General features: G+C 49.5%; 1 protein-coding gene across 2 annotated transcripts in view; it reads left to right on the top strand.

The window, feature by feature from the left end:
• The window catches only part of GMFG (glia maturation factor gamma), a 15,781-nt gene that overhangs the window by 8,611 nt on the left and 4,861 nt on the right, over positions 1-2,309 (top strand). The window contains exon 2 of one of the 2 annotated variants that reach the window (XM_029925690.1): positions 1,221-1,283. The exons of the other annotated variant lie outside the window; for it this stretch is intronic. Within the exon in view, the coding sequence (XP_029781550.1) occupies positions 1,230-1,283 (54 nt within the window). The 5' untranslated portion in view covers positions 1,221-1,229. The remainder of the gene's footprint in view (positions 1-1,220; positions 1,284-2,309) is intronic. 2 annotated transcript variants of the gene reach the window in all.

Genomic DNA, 2,309 nt, shown 5'->3' with positions numbered 1-2,309 from the left:
TCTGACTCTTGATTTTGGCATGGGTCATGATCTCCCAGTTTGTGGGTTCAAGCCCCACGTCAGGCTTTGCACTGATAGTGTGGAGCCTGCTTGGGATTCTCTCTCTGCCCCTCCATGCTCTCTCTCTCTTTCAAAATTATATAAGTAAACAAACAAACAAAAAAGGAAACGAAAGGGTAAACCATAAGGGGAAGAGGGTTCCATGGAGAGGGAACAGCAAATGCAAAGGTCCGGTGGCAGGATTATCCACAGAACCACAAAGAGGCTAACATGCCGGAGTGGAGTAAGCAAAGAGGAAGGTAGTGGAAGACAAGGTCCAAGTGGAAATGGAAGAGGGGTGGCGGCAGATAAAGGCCACTGTAAGGACTTTAACTTTTACCCAAATAATATGGAACCATACAAGTGCTTTAAGAGAGGAAATATGTTATATACATTGGGGTTTTTTTTTTTAAATTTTTAAATTTATTTTTGAGAGGCAGGGAGAGACAGATCACAATCAGGGGAGGGTCAGAGAGAGAGGGAGGTACAGCATCTAAAGCAGTCTCCAGGCTCTGAACTAGCTGTCAGCACAGAGCCTGATGCGGGGCTCGAACCCACAAACCATGAGATCCTGACCTGAGCTGAAGTTGGACGCTCAACCGACTGCGCCCCTCCTTGGGTTTTATTAGGGTCCTTCTAGCAACCCTAGACAGTACTCTAGAAGAGTAGACTGTGTGAGGGGAAGCAGGGAGACAGTGAGGAGGCTGTTGGGAGAGTTTTGGCAGGAGATGAAGGTGGGCAGGACCAGGGTATGGGCTGTGGCGGGGAGTGGGGGGAAGTGGGTGGGTTCTGGTTATACTTTGAATTTCAGAACCCGAGAGGTTCTGATATATGATGGGCTGAGTTAACGATGACAGGGATCCAAGTGGACACGTTAGCTGGGCGGCTGGATGTAGCAGTCTAGAGTTCAGGGAGAGGCCCAGGCTGGAGAAATACTTAGGGGCCCCCCCTTTGAAAGCTCAGAAACTGGATGGGGTCAGGAGAGGAGGGTAGATGGAAAGAGAAAGGGACAAAGGACTGAGCCTCCAGAACACCCCACTATCAAAAGGAAGAATCAGCAGGAGAGCCCAAGAGGGAGCAGCTAGAGGACCCAGAGGAGAACCAGGCCGGGGTGTTGCTCTGAAAGCCAAGTGAGGAAAGTGTATCAGGGCACAGAGAGTGATGGACCGCGTCACATGCAGCTGACAGCCATGACAGATGAAGACAGAGGATTGACCAGTAGGTCATTGGTGGCCCTGACAAGGGTATGTCAGGGGACGGGGACAGGAGTGACAGCCTGCTGGGAGAGAGTTGAAGAGAAAATGGGGAGAAGAAATTACAGGCAGTGAGGGTGGACGATTCCTTCGAGAAGTTTTGCTGAAAAGGGAAGGAAATGAATGGGCAGTGGCTGGATGGGAGATAGGATTCTTAGTGTTTAAAAGGGAAAACCCGACCCCGCGTGTAGGCGGAGAGGAGAGATCCAGTGGGGGTGGAAACACTGGTGATGCAGGGAGACGGAGGGTGGCCACGGTGGGACCTGGAAGCAGATGGGACAGGTTGGGACCCAGTGCCCCTGAAGGGGATTGAGTAAGGCTTGTTCTCTGCTAGGGACAGGGACAGCACAGTGGGCCAGCCACTGTGGAGCTGGGGCCTATGAAGATTTTTTTTTAATGTTTATTTATTTTTGGAGAGACAGCAAGTCAGGGGGGAGGGCGGAGAGAGAAAGAATCTCAAGCAGGCTAAGCGCTGTCAGCACAGATCCTGACTTAGGGCTCGAACCCACAAACCCCGAAAATGCAACACCATTGTTGTAGGGCCCATTATTATGAAATGAAATGAAACCAAGAGTCCAATGCTTAACCAACTGAACCACACAGGTGCCCCTGTGAAGAGACTCTTTGGTTTGCTTATATTTTCTCACTGAAATACATGAAATTTTCCCATATGCTACTTCCTTTCTCCTTTGTATGAGAGGATATCATATTGATTAGGGGGGCGGGGGGACAGGAGGGAGGAATTTGTGTATATGAGTAGGTTACATTACCCAGGAATCTCATTTCAGAGTGGGGAAGGGGCACCGCAAAATGCACTTAATCAAAAAAGGGGTATTAATCTGACAGAATGGAATGCCATTGCTGTAGGCCCCTGAGGTTGAATGGTGGCCAAAAAATTCGCCATTACCTGGGCTCTGTGGAGTCTCAGTTTCCCCAACAGCACAACAGGTGACAGTTTGATGAGCAAACGTCCCTAAGCGCCCCCTTTTTTTGCTCTGGAATTAAAATATTCCAGAC

The sequence above is a fragment of the Suricata suricatta genome, chromosome 16 (assembly GCF_006229205.1).
Source record: "Suricata suricatta isolate VVHF042 chromosome 16, meerkat_22Aug2017_6uvM2_HiC, whole genome shotgun sequence".
NCBI lineage: Eukaryota > Metazoa > Chordata > Mammalia > Carnivora > Herpestidae > Suricata > Suricata suricatta.
The sequence above is the reverse complement of the archived record's forward strand: the minus strand, read 5'-3'. Positions and strand labels throughout refer to the sequence as shown.